The sequence below is a fragment of the Ciconia boyciana genome, chromosome 16 (genome assembly GCF_034638445.1).
Source record: "Ciconia boyciana chromosome 16, ASM3463844v1, whole genome shotgun sequence".
Taxonomy (NCBI): Eukaryota; Metazoa; Chordata; class Aves; order Ciconiiformes; family Ciconiidae; genus Ciconia; species Ciconia boyciana.
The window spans coordinates 1,518,327-1,535,078 of NC_132949.1; the positions used below are offsets into that span (position 1 = coordinate 1,518,327).

The 16,752-nt window shown below is 67.5% G+C and overlaps 2 protein-coding genes across 3 annotated transcripts; both read right to left on the reverse strand.

Moving 5' to 3' along the window:
- Positions 1 to 976: 976 nt before the first annotated feature.
- Positions 977 to 8,122, reverse strand: KIF19 (kinesin family member 19). Its single transcript, XM_072881501.1, has 19 exons — positions 8,021 to 8,122; positions 7,337 to 7,417; positions 5,677 to 5,787; positions 5,469 to 5,556; positions 5,246 to 5,382; positions 4,957 to 5,082; positions 4,696 to 4,878; positions 4,456 to 4,602; positions 4,231 to 4,353; positions 3,673 to 3,829; positions 3,445 to 3,604; positions 3,173 to 3,359; positions 2,628 to 2,898; positions 2,319 to 2,413; positions 2,105 to 2,250; positions 1,913 to 2,009; positions 1,753 to 1,840; positions 1,372 to 1,685; positions 977 to 1,120 (listed from the first exon to the last, which is right to left on the reverse strand). The coding sequence occupies exons 1-19, from the start codon at positions 8,120 to 8,122 to the stop codon at positions 977 to 979; spliced, it is 2,757 nt and encodes a 918-aa protein (XP_072737602.1).
- Positions 8,123 to 9,450: 1,328 nt separating this feature from the next.
- Positions 9,451 to 16,353, reverse strand: DNAI2 (dynein axonemal intermediate chain 2). 2 transcript variants are annotated; one of them, XM_072881056.1, is made up of 14 exons: positions 16,229 to 16,353; positions 15,876 to 16,103; positions 15,586 to 15,747; positions 15,340 to 15,461; positions 14,607 to 14,749; positions 13,823 to 13,936; positions 12,287 to 12,426; positions 11,905 to 12,027; positions 11,289 to 11,512; positions 10,877 to 11,012; positions 10,375 to 10,521; positions 9,960 to 10,184; positions 9,774 to 9,875; positions 9,451 to 9,574 (listed from the first exon to the last, which is right to left on the reverse strand). In XM_072881056.1, the coding sequence occupies exons 2-14, from the start codon at positions 16,056 to 16,058 to the stop codon at positions 9,566 to 9,568; spliced, it is 1,830 nt and encodes a 609-aa protein (XP_072737157.1). In that variant the 5' UTR covers positions 16,059 to 16,103; positions 16,229 to 16,353; the 3' UTR covers positions 9,451 to 9,565. The 2 variants fall into 2 exon arrangements, with proteins under 2 accessions (XP_072737157.1, XP_072737156.1); XM_072881055.1 differs by having other exon boundaries at positions 9,774 to 9,889.
- Positions 16,354 to 16,752: the final 399 nt, after the last annotated feature.

The following is a 16,752-nucleotide window of genomic DNA, read 5'->3' on the forward strand; positions in this document are numbered from 1 at the left end:
CTGCGGCACTGGGGTCCCTCTGTGCCGGGCAGCGAGGCCGCGACACTGGGTCCGGCTGCTGGCACGGGTGCCCCGGCAGCAGCACCCCAGGGCTCGGCGGTGAGCTGGGCGCGTGCCCAGGCTGGGGCGGGTGGTCCGGCTCCCTCCCGCAGCGGCGGAGGCTTGGGGGGCACTGTCCCCGCTCACGGCCGGCAGCTGCCCCATCCCTGCCTGGGCACCCCCCACCCTTCCTAATAAAAGCAGAAAAAGAGCATGGGGCGTGCGGGGGCGTCTTTGGGGGGGTCCCGGTCCCCGGGGACGGGCAGGGACGCATCGGGCTGTGCGCAGCAGTTGCACCACTCCCCGGCTCAGCACTTCTCCTTTTAATGTAACCCCTCGGAAGGACAAACGCCCGTCCGGACGCCCTGCACCCAGGTGGCCCCATCGGTACCCGGATGGCTGCGTCCGCCGGGTGCTGAGCACCCACAGAGGCCCTTCCCGGAGCAGCCGTGTGGCTCTGGCTGGGGTCGCTGCCTGGCACGGCTGCGTCCTTCCCCAGGGACTTGGGTCGCTGCCTCGGGGTGGGTTTGGCACGGGGAGGGCTGGCCCGGCCATGGGGTGCCACGGCCACGGCCATGGGGTGCCACGGGCAGCCCTTGGCACGGGGTATGCCGTGTGGTGCTGGGGCTGGCAGGACGGGCGCTCAGCCCACTGCCTTGGCACAGGATCCGGTCCCCCTCCGGCAAGGCGCTCGGCTCCAGTATCGGTAATTCCCTCCATCCTTGCCGGAGGCCCTGGCGCCGTTCCCGGTGACACAGCTGAGCCGCGAGCGCTGGCCCTTCCTGGGGCTGGTGGGGAGCTGGAGGGGGAGAGGCAGAGCCGGGACCCCAGCACCTGGGGAAGGGGCACTTCAGCAGCAGCCCCGGTGCTGGGCTGGGGCACGGGGAGGGGGCGATGGCCCCTGCACCCCATCCCCAGCCGGGGGCTTACCTGACAGCTAGCCGTACAGGGGCTTTGGTCCCGGCAGGGCTTTGGGGGGTCCCTGGGTGCTGGCTGCCTGCACCCCCGCCGGCACGGCGTGCTCGGCGCAGCTCTGTAGCACGTTGGATGATGGCGGGGGGCCCCTGGGGGCCGCCAGCTGCTGGAGAGAGGGTCCACAGGCACGGCGCTTTGGGGAGGAACCGTGCTGCGCGGCGGGGGGGGGAACACGCATGCCGCAGGGTGCTGGCACCCTGATGGTGGGCAAAGGGACGCCAAGGGGAGCTGGGGGTGGCCTTCCCACCCTGCCCTCCCCCCCAGGGCACGGCACTGCTGCCGGCGGAGCTCCACCACCTCCCAGGGCAAGCCAGTGCCGCCTCGCCGGGGCACGGCCCCCGCCGTGCCTGCACCTACCCCATGGCAGGTGACCTCGAAGGACGGTGACCGCCTTGATCGCCTTCTGCCGTCCAGCGACTCCTCACTCCGCCCCAGCTCCTTGCTGCCCTTCTTGCGTGCCCGCAGCCAGACGCCCGGGGAGCGGGCGGCCATCCCTGCCAGGCTGTCCTCGCTGGCCGCATGCCACTGCCCGGGGCCACCCCGCTCCTCTGCGGACCCCGGCGAGTGCAGGCAGGCAGGCAGGCAGGCAGGAGTGCTCTCCGGGATGCGGGACCGGTGCCAGGCGGCCTTAGCCATGATGCTCTTGGTGCTGCTCGACATCTCCCGGTGCTCTGCGGCACAGCGGAACCGTCAGCGGGGCACGGCCGCCCAGCCAGCCCTGCCGGCCGCTCGGCTCACCCCTGCCTGTTGCCACCGCTGCCTCCGAGCTGGTCCCGCTGCCCAGGCAGGAGTCATGCCGGGTGCTCAGGCTGGCCCGTGACGTGTGCTGCCGGGACACACAGCACCCATAAGCAACCCCACCTCGGGGATTCGGTGCTGGGGGCACAGCTGTGCTCACCTGGACCACCGTGCCCCGGCCAGGAGGTGGGGTGGGCACCGCTGCGCTCCCCGGCTGCTGTGCCCGTGGGGTTTTCTTGAACACGGGGGTCCGGGCGCTGCCGGAGAGGGGACACCCCTTACCCGCTGCCACGGCGGCTGTGGGGCGTGTGCAGCCCCGTGTGCCCAGGGGGTGGTGGATGCCCACCCGTACCTGTCCCCCGTGGGGCGCAGGGGTGGGAGGGCATCACGCCGCGGGGCGGTGGGGTGCTCGCAGCTCTGTGCCCACACGCTGGCCCGCTGCGCGTGCGGCAGGCTCTCTGTGCCAGTCACCTGCAGGATCTTGGGCAGGGACGTGCCCTGGGCAGGGCAGAGGGGGTGAGTGCCCTGCCTGGGGGGCCGGGGGGTGCCCTGCCACCCTGCCATACCTTGAGGGTGCCGGTGTCCCCGGGGCCCCCCGCCAGCTCCCGCAGGTAGGTCTCATACAGCTCCTCCAGCGGCCGCGGCACCGACAGCCGGTGGTCTGCCAGCGAGAGGGCAGGGTGGCGAGCATCAGCTGGGCTGCGCGCCCTGCCACGCCGGGCTCAGGTGGCAGCGTCGTGGCTATGTCACGACACCAGGGGGACTTTGCACTGTGGCACGTCCCATTGCAATAACCCGGTGACACTGCAGGACTCCCAGTGCGACCACACACGAGAGGCCACTTTGTCATGGCAGAAGTCACGGGAGGGACGCACCAGCGATGAGCTGACGCTGCTGGTGGATGATGCGGGCGCAGAGGGCCCGGTGCCGGTCGAAGCGTTGCGTGGCGGTGGCCGGCAGGTGCCGGAGGCCACCCCCAAGTAGGGTGCGGGAGCGTGTCTCTGCCGTCTCCAGCTCCAGCTGGTGCAGATGGCACAGCAGGGCCAGCACCTCCCGCTGCTCCTCTGAGCGGCTCCGGTGCCGCAGGGCTTCCTCCAGCCACCGTGCACGCTGCTGGCTCTGCCGGAAGCGCCGCGCCAGCTCTGCCTGCAGGCACGCAGCAGGGTCAGGGTCCTTGCCCACAGCCAGTACCCCTGCCACGGGACCAGCATCCCTGCCCGTGGTGCCAGCATCCCTGCCCGTGGTGCCAGCATCCCTGCCAGCGCCAGGGCCCCTTGCCCCTGACCCACACCCCAGTCCATGAGTATCCGTGTCCCCCCAGGGCTGCTGGGTGACCCGTGCTGCTGGGCTGAGACTTGTCAAACTCAGCTCCCCGGTGATGGGGTTTCAGCTGCTGGTGGTGGGGAGGGGGCTCCCAAACCTTCCGCTGCTGGAGCCTGCCCTGCTCCTCCACCAGAGCCGTGATGCTCTCGTGGACAGCGGCCACGTCAGGTGGCTCTGGCACATCCAACCGCTTGTCCCCTGTGTCCGAGTCCCTCTCGCTGTCACCGGGGCCGTCCGGCTCCCCCAGCCCCTCCTTGGTCCACTGCCAGCTCTGCCGCGTCCTGCTGCCGGGAGGAGGAGGAGGTGGTCTCACCCCCAGCCTGGCTCACCGGGGAACCCCATACCTGGGGGGGCTTTGCACCCACGCACCGGGCAAGGGTGAGGAGGTGCTGGGCGTGCAGCTCAGCGTCCTCCAGCTGGAGGAGGAGGTGGTGCAGGGCTGCCTGCTCGCGGCAGGCACCGAGCAGCTCCTCCCGCATGCGGCCCGGCTCCGGGTGGGTGCAGCAGGCACCGCGCAGCTGAACCTGGGCTGGAGGCATGGGCCGTCAGCGCCGAGCCCCATGGGGCTGAGGGAGGGCAGGGGGGGACGGGCTGTACCCTGGATATAGGGGGTGTCCCGGCACTCGCCCTGCCCTGGCTGCCCTGGCTCCGTGTTCCCCTGGCCCTTGAGGCGCTGGATCTCCCTGCGCGGGTCAGCCACGACGCTGCCATACTGTGCCACACGGTACGAGATGCTGAGCAGGTTGTGCCTCACCTGGGACGCAGCCGGTGTGAGCGTCCCACGGCCCCGGCACAGCCTGGCCCCAAGCAGGGTCCTAAGTGGGACCCCTGAACAGGACAGAGCTGGTGGAGCAGGTCCCCAGGTATGTCTCCGAGTAGGGTCCCCAAGCCATGTCCCCAGGCAGTGCACGGCTGTGGAGCATGTCCCCATAGGGTCCCCATAGGGTCCCCCAGCAGTGCACGGCCGTGGAGCAGGTCCTGAGCGTCCCCCAGCCAGCAGAGCAGCGTCCCCTGCTCCAGGCACCCGTGGGGCAGCGTAAGGACGAACACCTCGTGCCCTCCCTGTTGGGGAGCGGCGGGGCCAGGGCTGCTCGGGGAGGGGGCCAGGGGAGGGCTGGCACCCAGGGAGGGGGATGCCTGCGCTCCTGGCCCTACCGTGGTGCGGATGCTCTTGGCACGGTGGGCGTAGGCGAGGGTGCTGCGGGACTCCTCGAAGGCGGTGCTGGCCGGGCTGATGTGGGCGATCATCACCGTGCGGCTGTTGCCCCCGAGCGAGTCCTGGCCACGGAGAGCAGGGCTGAGAGGGACCGGGACGGGGGCAGCCTGTGCCCCCTCCCCAGCTCGGTCCCCACCGGGGGGAGCCGGGACCCCCAGCCGCACCTTGAGCAGGCGGGTCAGCTTGCTGTCGCGGTAGTTGATGTACTTGGTGCTCGCCTGGTCACTCAGGGCCTTGATGCAGTTGCCCAGGGCCAGCAGCGAGCGGTTGATGTGGGCTCCCTCCTTCATCCTCTGCCCGCGGTTCTGCGTCTGGGCAGGGGAGGGGAAGGCAGAGGGAAAAACCCGGCAGAAGAGAGGCCGGGGGGCTCCCCAGCCTTGCAGCCCCCCCGGCGGGTGCCGTACCTGCACCGCCCGCTCAGAGCCTGCCAGGTCGATCATGAAGAGGCGGCCGCGGTGCAACCCCCCGCCCCGGCGCCGCTGGCGCACGGTGACCTGCAGCACCGCGTGGGAGCGCGACGAGGTGCGGTTGGCGGCTGTGGGCTCCTGCGTCCGCTGCCTGTTCCCCCGCGCCAGCAGCTGCATGACCTGGGGCGGAAGGGCAGCGGCGGGCGGGGGGGGACTCGCTGCATCCCCCCCACGCCCCATGGGCGTCTGCTGGCTCACCTCTTCGGCGTCGATGGTGGAGACCTCGGTGATGCCGGCCACCTGGACGGTGCCACTGGCGTCCTCCCGCAGCTGCAGGCAGCCCAGTGAGGGGTTCAGCAGGTCCCGGATCATCTCGTTGTAGATCTGGGCAGGGGGAAGGAGCTGGGCACGTCCTCCCCGGCGTGGGGACCCGTGGGGACACAGCGTCCCACGCTGGGTGCAAAGATGCCTGGCTTGGGGCCGCGTGTCACTTGCTGTCCCCTGCCCTCCCTGGGGAGGTGGACGTGCCTGTGCCCCCCCGCCGCACCTCGAGGTAGGACATGGAGACCTTGTACTCCGTGTCACCGCTGGCGTCCTCGATGGCCTGGAAGAGGTCGCCCAGGGTGTGGGTGCAGATGCCGGGCTCGCCGTTGGTGCCCAGCATGGTGTAGGTCTTCCCACAACCTGAGGGAGAGGAGGGGGCTCACTTGGGGCTGGGACCCCCGCCATGGCCACGGAGCTGGCCCCCTCCCTGGCCCCACACCCCTCACCGGTGGGGCCGTAGGCGAAGACGGTGGCGTTGTAGCCGGAGATGACGCCCGCGATGAGGCCCCGGGTGGTGGCACGGTACACAGTCTCCTGCGGGAGGGAGAGAGGCCCCGGGGTGCATCCTGCTGCCCCCCACCTCCACCCGCTGCCCTGGGCATCCCAGCCTGCCTCCCCTGGCCCCACATCCCCCCCGTGCCCCGAGGGACCCACCTGGGTGGCCGTGGAATCGAAGGCCACGTCGAAGACGTAGGATTTCTCCCGGGAGCGGCTGGCACGCAGGACATCGTCAGGGTCTTCCATGGGGTCTCGCAGCAGCACGACCTGCCGGGGGACGCGAGCGGGGCTGGCCGGGGGCACGCACCAGCCCCGGGCACCCACCACCGCTCTGCTCCGGGGTCACGTCCAGCCTCCCGTGGAGGCACAGCACACGCTGGGTGTTGCACCGCTGTTAAAGGTGCTAATTAGCACCCGGTTGGGCCCCAAGGTGTAACGAGGTGCTGGGAGCCCCGTGGGCTGGTGGCATTGCGAGCAGAGATCCCCCGGGATGTGCACGGACCGGGGGATGCACCAGGACACTCTCCCCGGCCCCGACACCGGGGTGGCCCTGCAGCACAGCTCCCCAGGAGCACCGGGATGGCCTGGGTCTGCCGAGCCGCACCGTGCTGGCCGGTGGGTGAGGGACCCCGTGGGAGAGCACGTCACCCCACCGGTGATTGGCTTCCCGGAGCCCCGAGGGGACGCGAGGGGGACTTGGGTCTCAGATCCCAGGCATCAGCACCCCGGCGCTGGGTAACGCGATCGCTCGCCCCTGCCGGCCGCAGGAGCTGGTGGGAACCGAGCACCCTGCCCAGGCATCGCCGGCACGTCCCGCGGGGGAACGGCTTGCTCGGGGCTGCATCTTCCCCCCAGGCTTGGGGGGGAAGCTGCCCGGCAACCCCGCATCGCCCACACCAAAGACAATGGTGCCAGAGCCAAGGGGGGCACCATGGCATGGGGGGGGGGGGCACTGGGATGTGCTCCCCAGTGGGTCTGAGCCCTCGTGGGGCCCCATGGGCATCCCTCTACTGCTTTGCCGGGGCCAGCGTCCCTTCCGTGCTGGGGCGCAGGAGGTGCCTGGGCCGATGCCGGTGCTGGCGGCGTGGGGCCCTTTGTGCTCCTGAATCGTCCCATTGTCCCCAGGCCGGGCTGGGGCTCAAAGCCAGCTCTGTGCGCGGTGCCAGGGGACCTGCCGGGCCGGCCGCCCCGCTGCACCCACCTGGGCACGGCGGCACAAAGGCACCTCTGTGAGCGCGGCCCGCCAAGGTGCCCGCTGCCCGGGTACCGCGAGGTGGTTGGGGGTGCCGGCACCCCACAGGGACCCTGCGTGGCCCTGTCCCTGAGTGGAATGGCCCCTCGCAGGGTCCCCTGCTCCCGGCGTCCCTGCCGGCTCCCGTTGCAATGCAGATTTTGACCTTTCCCGTAATGCAGTAATGCAAGCTGCTCCCTCGCTGCTGCCCTACTGCCACCTCCGTCCCCCCTCGCTTGGCCCCAGGATTGGGGACAGGGACAGGCAGCACTGGTGTCCCACAGCGCTGCAGGAAGGGGGGGGGCTCCTGCCCCAGAGCCCCCGGAGTTTCCCACCCTCCTGCTTTGTTATTGTAGGGTCTCCCGCAGGGGCTGCGAGGTGGCACACGTGGGCATCGCACAGAGCGCTGGGGGCTGCCAGGGACATCCCAGGGCACGCACCATGCCGAGGGCCACGTCCCGCCCCGGGGTACCTGGCCCTGTTGACCCCGCGGGACGGGCACGGGGCAAGCGGAGGGGGGGGGGGCGAAGCACCAGGAGCAGGCGGTGCCCAGCGAACCCGTGGGTGCCCGTCCCGTGGTCGTACCTGCTCGTCCACGCGGTGGGCGATGGGCCTGGCCCCCTCCGCCAGCTCGGTCGTACTCATCGGACGGATGCGAAGAGCCACCTGCAAGACACGGGGGGGGTCAGCGTGGGGTGGCGGGGACGGGGACACGGGGACGGGGACACGGACCTGCACGCGAGCCATCACAGCGGGGTCTGGCAGCCGAGGCTTCGGTGGTGCGGTGTCGACGCAGCCCCCAGGACCCCCCTATGCCGGGCGCTGCAATTAAAGGTTCATTTTCCTGGGACGAAAGCGAACACCGCTGGGACCGGCCTTAAAGGGGCAGCCGGGCAGCGTGCCCTCCTGCTGGCACCCGGCCCCACGCCGACGTGGCTCGGGGATGGGTGAGCCTGCGGTGGCACAGCGGGAGTGGGGGGACCACGGGGGGGGGCCGGTGCCATGCCTCTGTGCCCCCGAACCCCCCAGGGTGCCCCATCGGCATCCGCCAAACCAGCCCTGTGGTGCCAAGGTACGGGAGGGACGGCTGCTCCGTGGGGCGGCAGGACAGGCAAGCCACGCCAGCCACCCTGTCCCCCGCACGTCCCCCGCTTCCTGCCGTGTCCCTGTGGGGTGCAGCCGTGGGGTGCCCTGGCCCCGGGTGTCGCCGCTGCCCTCGGCAGTGGTGCTGCTCCCCTCGGGGACAGCGTGCCACCGGCCAGGACTCACCGCCAGCTGCTGGTCCTTGCCGTCCCCCGGAGCCTTCGCGTCCTTGCTAGGGCACGGGGGCCGCGGGGAGCCTGTGAGCGGAGGTGCCCATGCGGGGTGCATGGGGTGTGCTGATCCCCGCTCTGTCCCCTCGCTGCAGCCCTGTCCCTAAGTGCCCCCACTGCCCGTGGGAGGGCTCAGCGGGGCACCTCCAGCCCAGCCTGCTTCTCCCCACTTCCTTCCGTGGGCACTGGCACAGCCCCTCTGTCCTCCTGGGCTGGGCTGTGGGCCTGGCCCCATGGGTGCCCCCCAGCCTGGGCTGGGAAGTGCTCCAGAGGCTGCATCTCCCCACCCGACTCGTCTGCTCCGGTCCCCTGGAGATGTCGAGCCGTACACGACACCGGCAGCGTGGCCGGCTCCCGTTGACGCAGCGGCTGGCGGCGCGTGCGACTCTGCCCACGCTCCGCACCCTCCGCCGGCTGCACCCACGGCCCCGCGGCGCGGTCAGGGTGCGGTGAGCGGGGTGGAAACGCGCCTGTCCCGCACGGGGCACAGCCAGCGCACGGCTTGGGGAAGTGCCCTTCCACCTCTGGCTGCTGGTGCAATTAGGGCTGGCCCGTAACGAGGCTCTTGGCCGAGCTGCAAGGCTGGTGCCTGGCTCCCTTCCCACAGCCGGGGAAGAACCTGTCCCTTGGGCAGCGCTTCCCAGCCCGGGAGCCGGCTGTGCTGGGACACGGCAGCGTTCCGATCAGGGCTGGGGGACCGCGAGCCCTGTCCCCACCCCAGTCCCACGGCGGCAGGTGACCTGCTCTCCCCCTCTGCCCGTGCTGCCAGGACAAGACCCGCACCCAGCCGCTCCGCCGTGCGCCCACCCCACGCGTGCAGGATGGCTTCAAGAGCCCCTGCCCACCCTCCACCGCCCGAGCAGAGCCCGGGGAAGGGTCCTGCCGGGAGGGCTCACCCCCAGCCCCGGCACACGGGATGCCGCCTGCACGCCGGCCCCGTCCCTCTGCCGACAGCTGTGCCGTGGGTCCAGCGCAACCAGCAGCTCGTTAATAATTGACGGATGGGTGAGCAGGCAGGGCGGCTGCTTGGCGATACCGGCCGGGCTGTGTTTACCCAGCGCCGATAACCCTGGCCCAAGCACTGCAGGCTGCTCTCGCAGGGATATCAGCAGGTTGGGGGCACGGGGCTTTGCTCGGCATCACTCTCCAGCTGGGAAGGGGCACGGTGCTGCGCCGGGACCCCGCCGCCGCCACGAGCCGCCCTGCTCTGCCCTGCTCCTTGGGCTGGGGACGCACCCAGGGACACCCTGCTGCCACGGGCGCTCCGCTGTGGTCAGCAGCCGGCTTTGATCCGTGGCCTGGCTCGAGGCGGGGAGATGAAGAGCGAGAGGACGCGACTTTCCCACCCTCTGCTCAACCCTGCTGTGACAAAACAGGAAACGTGACGTGGAAAGCTCCTGTTTATTCACCCCGAAGAAAAAAAAAATCAGGAGGGCAAAGGACCAGGGAGCATCTGTGACCAACGTGAGGGTTTCTGTGTGACCCACCGGTCCAGTCTCGGCTACGGCTCCTGCAGAGGGAGCAGGCGGGGGGTCAGGGAGCTGTGCAGGGCCCTCTGCTCGCCACCCCACGGAGGCAGAGACCCCACGGAGGCAGAGACCCCACGAGCTCTGCCCGGCTCAGGGACAGCAGCCTCATTCCCACATGAGCCACGGAGCAGCGACCCTGGCATGGAGGGGGAAAGCAACGCAAAACTGGAGTGCACTGACCTTGGCAGCATCCTTCTCCTCCTCCTCCTCCTCTTCCTTGTCCTTGGGCAGCTGGCTCTCTTCCCCCTGCGCAGCCGCCTCCTCTCCCGCACGGTCTTTAAACTGAAAGGCAGAGGCTGACCCATGTCCCCCGCCCCACGGCAGGGAGTCCCTGCTGCGGTTGTCGGTTTGTCCCGTCCCCAATACCTTGCCACGCAGGCGCGGGGTCTCTGCCTGCGCCCTCCTCTGCAGCTCCGCTTCGATAACCTCGAAGAACTCCCTGCGGGCACGGTCGAGCACCTCGTGGGGACTCTCCGCCGGCTCCTCCTCCACCTCCGTCTCCTGGCACTCCGACCTGGCACGCTCCTTCAGCCGCAGCTCCCGCTGCCGAGCCTCCAGGATCTTCTCCCGCTTCGTCTCCCGCTCGAACATCTAGGGCGGGGGGGCGGGGGCTGAGGGGTGCAGGGTCGAGCAGGGGACCCCACGGGACAGCGTGCTCTGCACAGGGACGGCGCAGGGCCCGCTGGCAGTGCTGGCGGAGCTGCTGCGCACGGGGTCAGCGACGTGCCGAGGGCTTCGCCGTGACCTGGCGCAGCAGCTCCGCGGCCCAAAGCGCACGTACAGCAGTGGCCAGGGTCTTCTCGTTCTTCTGGAGGGTGCAGAGCCCGGAGGAGATTTCCAGCAGGGTGACGGTGCCCAGCTTGGAGCCGCAGCCAACAACGCACCCGTTGTCCTGCAGGCGCAGGCTGGAGAGGGGCTCGTCGCAGACCTGGGGAGGGAGGACGGGCGGGTGGTGGCACTTAGCCCTGACGTGATGCCCCACGGGGGAAGTCAGGCAGGACGAGCTGACAGAGGCAAATCCACACGCTTGCCAACACCAGGAGCCTACGTGCAAATTTTTGGGCACGCTGGGCTCTAGGCACAGCTCAGGGCCGAGGGGACGGCTGCTGCTTGGTGGAGCTTATCCCGAGCTCCGCGCGGGCAGGATGGGACCCTGTCCCCTGGCTCTGCCTGCTCTGTGCAGGGCAGGGCAGGTCTGCCAAGCACCCCGCTGCCGGCGCCGGCCGGGGGCAGCCCCCGCTCCCCTCCCGGGGCGAGGGGCCCAGAGCCGCTGGGGACCCAACCTTCAGGCTGAGGGAGGGGTCGTTCTGCTTGAAGAGGAAGTCCCAGACGTCCAGGGTCCCGTCCGATCGGGTGGTGAAGAAGACGGCCGGCCTCACGGTGCTCCAGCACCCGTCCGTCAGGTAGGAGAGGTGGTACCTGCCGGCAGACCCGACACAGCGGGGATGGGCTCGTGGCCTCCGTCCCCCTGGCCCCATGGCTGCTGCCCGCACAGCACCTTCAGCCAAGAGCCCAGGCCTGGTCACTCTCCGTTCCAGTGCCCTCGGCCACGCTGGCACCGCTCTGCCTTGGTGACGGTCCCACCGCCTCCTGCCTGACCCGAGCAGACCAGACCCTGCTGGTCAGCTGCCCTGAACATGCTCTTCCACAAAAAAGAAGATTTTTTTTGCAGGGCAAACACACACTGACACCTACTTGGTCCACATAATTGATGATTCCTTGGTCTCCTCCGACCAGATTCGAGCGGTCCAGTCGCCGACCGTCAGGAAGATTTTCGGGTAGAAAGGGTTCCTGGCCAGCGCGTAGACAGGTCCGTGGTGGCCGCTGTAGGTGCCGGTGATTTTTTCAGGGGGTGTCTTGGCCTTGCGGTTGCAGGCGATGACAATGCCCTGCTCTGTGCCCACCATGAACTTGGTGGGCTGAGGGTGGGAGCAGGAGAGAGCAGCCATCAGCAGGCTGGGGACCCCTCGGTGCCGGGGGCAGTGGGGCAGAAAAGGGCTTTGCTGTCTGAGCAGGGGGGAGCCTGCCATGGCCGGCGCCTGGGGAGAACGGAGCCCTGGGACCCGCCGTGATCTGGGGGATTTAGAGACCCTGCGTTTTGGGAGAACATCAACTCCTAATTCTTAAAGATGCGTGAGAACATGCTGCAAGCTGCAGCACGGTGCTCCGGGTCACTCTGGGCATCAGATGCTTGTGCCGCGCCCCTGGAGCCCTGCCCGTGGGGGTTCGGCTCGGCTCACACTCCTGCCCAGGTGAGGATACTGGTTGTGTGCAGGCAGGGTGATCCTGACGGCAGGGCAGGGAGACTCACCATGGTGGGCTCAAACTCCAGCGTGACGGCACCCAGAGCGTTCTCCAGGAGCCCTTTCCGGGTGATGTCCAAGACCAGCGTCTCGGTGGGCTCGGAGAGCTTGCGGATGTCCCACCACAGGACCTGCACGGGACAAGCAGCGGGAGAGGGCTGCAGGGCAGGGACTGCTCCCGGCTCAGCCGCGCGTGCTGGGGAGCCGAGTGTCCTGGAGCCGGGCGGCCGCCCTGTGCCAGCCCGTGCTGCCAGCCTGGGAGCCTGGTTCCCGTGCTGCCGTGGCTGGCGAGGGGCAGAGCAGGCAGGGGAAGCTCTTTTGGGCTGTCGGCACCTGCCAGCGCGGCCCCTGTGTGAGTGCCTGGCACCTTTCCCTGCCCCTGCCCTTTACCTGCCCGTCGGTGGAGGCTGAGAAGCACTCGGTGCCCGTTTTGGACTGCAGCCAGATGGCTCCGTACACGGGGTCCCTGTGGCTGACCTCCACGGTGGACACCTCCACGGGCAGCCCCCCTTTCCTGGTGTCCCAGTAAGCTGGGAAAGAAAAGGAACTGTCAAGATCTGCACCAGCTCCTGTGCCTGGCTCCTTTGCTTGCCACGTGTTTCCCAAGGAGATGCTGCGCCACTGCCCGAGCCGCAACGGGGAGCAAACCTCACCGGCTGCTCCCCCCACGCTTCCCAGCCCCAGAAGAGCCCTACACGTGCCCCGCAGGCTGGGAGCCTGCTGCTGTGATCGCTCGCGGGGATGCCCACTCTGAGCGGTAATGCAATTTGCACCTTCTGCAAACGCTGAGCTAGATGGTGGTAACACACTAAATAGCCGCAGCATTTCTTCAGCGATCATCTCTCTCTGGCGGATGCACTACAATCCCCAGAGACAATAAATCCCCCCAGGTCCCCCTTCCTCTGCACAAGAGGCTGCAGCAGGACCAGACATGGTCTAAGCAGCCCCCAGCCCCCTGTCAACTCCAAACAGCGGCTCTTACACTCAACGCTGCTAAAAACCGGCCTGTGTGACCTGACCCCGGCTGTGCTCCCCTCCTACGTGCCCGAAGGGCGCTGGCTAACGAAGGCAGGTCCCCCGCAGCCAGCAGCAGCCGTCCTTCCCTATCTCTGCCTCTGACACGCGGCGGAGGGCAAGCCACGGCGCAGGACCGGCTGCAGTTCAGCAAAGGTTAGGCAGCTGGGCCGCGGTGGCACCGAGCCGCACGCACTCCTTCTTGCTCACTTCTAATTAGGCAATTGGATGTGACGGAGTGTGCTTCGCTGGGCCCGTGCCACACGCCTGGGGAGCGCTGCGAAGGATGGGGTGAGATCCCTCCCGTCCATCACCTGCGGAGCGTGCAGTAACAGCCCCGTAATGCATGCCCTGTCAGGTCTGATTGCTGCTGCAAATGGCAAGGAAAACATCAAAATGAGCGCAATTAAATCAAAGGGCTCGCGTGGCCAAGTAAGTGAGAGAGCCATAAATGAAGCTGGCAAAGAGGGGCCCTTTTCCAAGCACTTGAAACAACAGCACAAGAACAATTCAGAGCACGAAACGACGGCAACTCTCCTGGGCTTTTGCCATGCGAAGACACGGGGCCGCGGGCAAGGCGGGAGCCCAGCACGCGTGCTGTTCAGCCATCTGACCCAGCAGTCCCTGCCGGGCTCTCGCCGTGGCCGCAGCCGCCTCACTGCCCCGAGTGCCTGCGAAGGGCTCCCCGTCACGGTGTCCTCCCCTCCCCTGGTACCTGCTAAGGTGAGCACACGCCTGTCCTCTGCACGCCAAGCCCCAGGGCTTCAGGCCGTGCTCAGGATGTTCCCAGCCACAGCACTAATGACATTACGTCCTTTGTGAGTGTAGCAGTGCTGGAACCAGGCTCTTGCTGAATTAAAATGAAGCCAGGCCCTCGTTAGCACGGCCTCACGCCTAATCCATCTTCCTTACCCATCTGCCCGTTGTAGCATCCTCCCACCAGGACGTGTGAGTCTTTGGGGTTGTATTCCAGGCTCACGAGAGGGGATGACGGCTTGAGAACGAGCTCCGGCTTGTTGGGGTTTTCTGCCAAGAAGGGATGAGTAAAGAGCAAAGTGCAAAGGCGGTCCGGAGGGTGAGCACCCCCGCCTCTAAACCAGCCTCCCGATGCCGCGCCCCGCTCCTCCGCGCCTGGCTCCCTGCCACGCCGGTGCTTGCCCGGCCATGCTGGAGGAGGTGGCCATGGCACCAGGATGCCTCGCCTTAGCCAGGGAAGGGAGCTGACCTGTCCTCACCTGCCAGCCTGGGGACAGACCCCTGGTACCCCAACCCCCGGTACCCTGACCCCTCTTCTTTGTGTTTTTCACTCCAAAATACAACAGGTCTTAGAGAGTCTTTGACAGAACAGGGCAATTCTCAGCCTGGGCTTGTGCTGCCTTTCTTTCTCAATCAAGCACAAGTGAACCACAAAAAGACAAGAACCACATAAGAGGAGTGTGGCTCAGCTGCCTGTTGTGGTCACAGGCGCTCCAGCTCATCAAGTCATGTAGTGGGATTTTAGCGGTTATTTTCCACCTGTTGGCCAGCTTTCAGGCCCCATTTCTCCCTTTCTCTGCATTGATCTGTGGGCAAAGCAGAAACCGAAGCCCTGTTCACCCCCTCCGGAGCGCTGCGAGGCTTCTTTACACTCTTTGAAGACACAAAGTGCTTCCGCAGCAGCAGCATTACTGACTGGTGAGTTTTCCCTTCCCCTTACCAAGATCCCAGATGTATGAGTCAAAGCTCATGTCTTTCACGTTTTGCTGGAACTCCAGGCTGGAATAAGCCACTGCCAGCTTTTTGCATGTGTCGGGGTGCCAGGAGAGATGCGTGGCCGTCCTCTTGGTTACGTTTGGATCCCTTTTTGATAACAGGACATCAAAGAAAGATGTTAGTTTGCTCACAGCTTTGTCACGCCCGGGGATGACTGTCTCCCAAAGGAAACTGTGGGAGTTGCAATTAAAACAAGCTGCAGCCGCGGAGCACTGAGTGCAGGAAATGATTCTCTTGGGGGTTGGGCGGGGGGAGAAGAGTTGATGATTTAATAAAGTCTTTCCAGTTATACGTTTCTAAGAATCCAATTAGGTTACTGGATCTGACTTCTAGAAATGACCTACCAGCCCCTGACATTTGAAAATAATCTTTGAGGCACCAAAAAAAAAAAAAATAAAACCTGTCTAAAGCACTGTTAGAAGATGCTCAGAGCTGCATCTGCCCTCGGACCGTGGTACCTATCTCCAAAGTGCCTGGGCAGGGCGGAGGGCAGGGAGGGGAGGAACAGACGGAGTTATGGAGCAGGGGGGCTGCAGCAGGTCTCTCCATCCATAAACTGATCCAGCACTACCCTAAAGCCGCTGGGTTTTCCACCTCCTTTGTCTCCAAAGGCAGTTTAATACGCAGTAGCCCGCTGTGGATCTGGAGAGCCTGCTGAGCCCAGCTGGTCGTGCTACCTGATGACGTTGATGGTTTTTGCGGAGGGGGGCTCATCTTCCACCTCTGCCATCTCCTCCTCGCCAAAGTACTCCTCGTAGATGTTGATGGCGTTGTTCTGCTTGACGCAGTGCTCCATCAGCTGCGGGGAGAGCACAGGCAGAGGCCGGGCCTCTGGAGAGCCGCATGGGCGAAGGAAGCGGCAGCGGGCGGGCAAGGGGGCTCTGGGAGCGGGAGGCGAGGAGGGGACGCGGGCAGGGCCTTACGGTGCCGAGGTGCGTGATGGTGTTGACATAGTTTTCATCTTTCTCCACTTTCTTCCTGAAGCGGATGGTTTGTTCCACCTCCTGCGGGTTGATGTCTTTGGGCCAGCCGCCCTCTACGTGGTTGACACCGCGGGATTCCACCTCCACCCGCTCGGTGTTGACCTGGGGGGAGAAAACGGAGCAAGAGATGGAGCCCAACGGTTACAAAACACAACTTTCCCTCTTCGTACAGCGCTGCCCTGCAGAGCGGCAGCCTGGGAGGCCCTGGATGGCTGGCGGGCAGCCCTCACCTCATGCTCCGACATGTCGCTGGTGTGCTGGACGTAGCTGTCCACGGGGTTCCTCAGGATGAAGCCGCTGGCCATGCTGGGGTCGGGGGGGATGTCCACGTTGACCTTGGCCGGCTGGTCGGAGAAGCTGCAGGGCCGGCCGAACTCGCTGCGCTTCCGCGTGTACACGTAGATGATCTCCATGGCGGCTCTGCAAGGGGGTGGTGGGCGCCCCTACGGACCCCAGCCCTGGGGGGGGGCCCCGAAAGGGATCGGGGGCTCAGAGAGGGCCCACCGCGGCAGGGGACACCCCCGCCCTGCTCCCGAGGACCCCGGCCTCCGGTGGGGCCCGGCCTCCCCCAGCGCGGCCTTACCGGGAGGCGCTCGGCGGGCCGCGTCTGCCGTTGCCTGGCAACGCCGGCGGGCGATCACGTGACGACACCCGCCATCTTGGGGAGGGCACGGCGGCGGTGTCACGTGACGGTCGCTGCTTGCCGCCATGTTGGGAGGGCAAAACCCGGCTAATGAGGGAGGTGCAATTAGCGCAGGGTATGGCGGGCGGCTGCGGCTCCCCGAAGCGGGGGCGGCTCTGCTGCCAGCTCCAGCCCCACAGCCCGACTGTGGCGGGTGGAAAGCAGGCCGGGCCCCAGCTCCGTGCGTGGGGAGCGGGCCGCGGCCTGGGCCCTCCAGCCCCAGCGAGGGGAGCCCAGCCCGCGGCGGGGCCGCCCTCCCTGCTGCCCCCGACCCCTCTCGCCGCAGCCCTCGGCCGGGGGGAAGGCTGCGGTTTCTGCGGGAGCAGGCCAGGGTCCTGGGGGAGCTGCCGTGTGGGTGCCGCAAGGTCCCTGCAGCCAGCAGGCGTTGCCCCCCGGGGCCGCAGCCCCCCGCCATTGCTGCAGGG

Coding starts and splice junctions, on each gene's coding strand:
- KIF19 (XM_072881501.1), bottom strand. CDS start 8,122: ATGCACCCCGCATGGGCACCTCCGCTCACAGGCTCCCCGCGGCCCCCG. Junction 5,557..5,676: donor TCGATTCCACGGCCACCCAG/GTGGGTCCCTCG, acceptor TCCCTCCCGCAG/GAGACTGTGTACCGTGCCAC. Junction 2,414..2,627: donor GCAGCGTCAGCTCATCGCTG/GTGCGTCCCTCC, acceptor TCTCGCTGGCAG/ACCACCGGCTGTCGGTGCCG.
- DNAI2 (XM_072881055.1), bottom strand. CDS start 16,058: ATGGAGATCATCTACGTGTACACGCGGAAGCGCAGCGAGTTCGGCCGG. Junction 14,750..15,339: donor AAAACCATCAACGTCATCAG/GTAGCACGACCA, acceptor GTTATCAAAAAG/GGATCCAAACGTAACCAAGA. Junction 12,028..12,286: donor CAGCCTCCACCGACGGGCAG/GTAAAGGGCAGG, acceptor TGTCCCGTGCAG/GTCCTGTGGTGGGACATCCG.